This window comes from Nematolebias whitei, chromosome 6 (genome assembly GCF_014905685.2).
Source record: "Nematolebias whitei isolate Nwh7 chromosome 6, NemWhi1, whole genome shotgun sequence".
NCBI lineage: Eukaryota > Metazoa > Chordata > Actinopteri > Cyprinodontiformes > Rivulidae > Nematolebias > Nematolebias whitei.
The window spans coordinates 30,580,616-30,581,792 of NC_056503.1; the positions used below are offsets into that span (position 1 = coordinate 30,580,616).

Below are 1,177 nucleotides of genomic sequence, written 5' to 3' on the forward strand. Positions count from 1 at the left end.
CAAATTCCTAGTTTGTGAACCTCGTTCATTGACATGGCAATAATAAACTGATTCTGATTCTGAATTAAAGGTTGAATCAGAGCCCTATAAAGAGATTTATTTATAGGGTTCTGGGTTGAATAAATTTAGTTGCACAAATTTGGCCTTCTGTTTATCATGACCTTCCGCTGGGTGGCGCTGTGGTTCCCCAGTCCACCTGTTCACGGATACTTCCGGGTTGTTCTTGACCGTAGTGCGCATGCGTAGGCCGTGTTGCGCCTTTGCCTTCGTCTTGTACATATAAATACAGGTTTTAACCAGCCGGTTTCGGTGATGTGATGGCCTTTCTCACTCTATTTATGCGAAGGCGGCTGCCGCGGACCGCCAGCCTCCTCGGCCGCTTGGCGGAGCCGCTCGGCCGGTCTGCCCGCGCCGGAGCCCCGGTGCTGAGGAGACTTCACGACTGGGCTCGGCTGCGGGCCGGAGAGAAGCCCGGGCCGTGGTGCAAGAACCGGGCTCCGGAGCTGCAGTACCAGCTCACTGATCTCGATAAGGCGGACGCTTTGGTAGGTTCCGACTGGTTTTATTTATTTCTTTGTTTGCTTATAACTTTTTCTTTCGGTTTTATTGTAAAGAATCTGACGTAAAAACAGCATTCTTGGTTGTTGTTTCGTGTGTCTACAGATGCTGAGGAAGTCTCATGAAACAGGTACCTGAGAGCCGACCTGCACACCTGTAGGTGCTGAGCAGCAGCTTGCACGGACGGGACATGATTTAGGCTTTATCTCCTGCAGGTTTTCGTGTAAATTCTACTTTTAAAGCACACATTGTACTTGTACTTTATTACCATATATTTATTTGTTGAATAAAGTACTTGTACTTTAATAATGGTAGTGAAAACTTTCAAGGAGAGAGACTCATTGTCCGAGTGCAGATTTATGTCAAAAGATTATTTTAATAACGTGATTAAACAGTAAGTTTGTTTTCTCAGACATCCAGGTATATAACAACAAAAAAGGTTGAATCATGTCATCTGGACTTCGTTTTTTTTGTTAAAAAAGAAACGTTTCGCCCCTCATCCAAGAGGCTTCGTCAGTCTGAGGCCTAGCCATCTGGTATTACCCAGAAGCCACCCTGACTCTTGTGTTTCAAGCCTGCCTCAGATACCCCTGAAGTCTGGCCTTTTCACTAATGGTTT

The 1,177-nt window shown here is 45.9% G+C and overlaps 1 protein-coding gene across 1 annotated transcript in view; it reads left to right on the plus strand.

Moving 5' to 3' along the window:
• The first annotated feature begins 242 nt into the window (after nucleotides 1-242).
• Nucleotides 243-1,177, plus strand: part of tmem160 (transmembrane protein 160) — a 6,903-nt gene continuing 5,968 nt past the window's right edge. Inside the window, exons 1-2 of the mRNA XM_037678178.1 lie at nucleotides 243-545; nucleotides 664-688. Coding sequence (XP_037534106.1) covers nucleotides 318-545; nucleotides 664-688 — 253 coding nt within the window. The 5' untranslated portion in view covers nucleotides 243-317. The remainder of the gene's footprint in view (nucleotides 546-663; nucleotides 689-1,177) is intronic.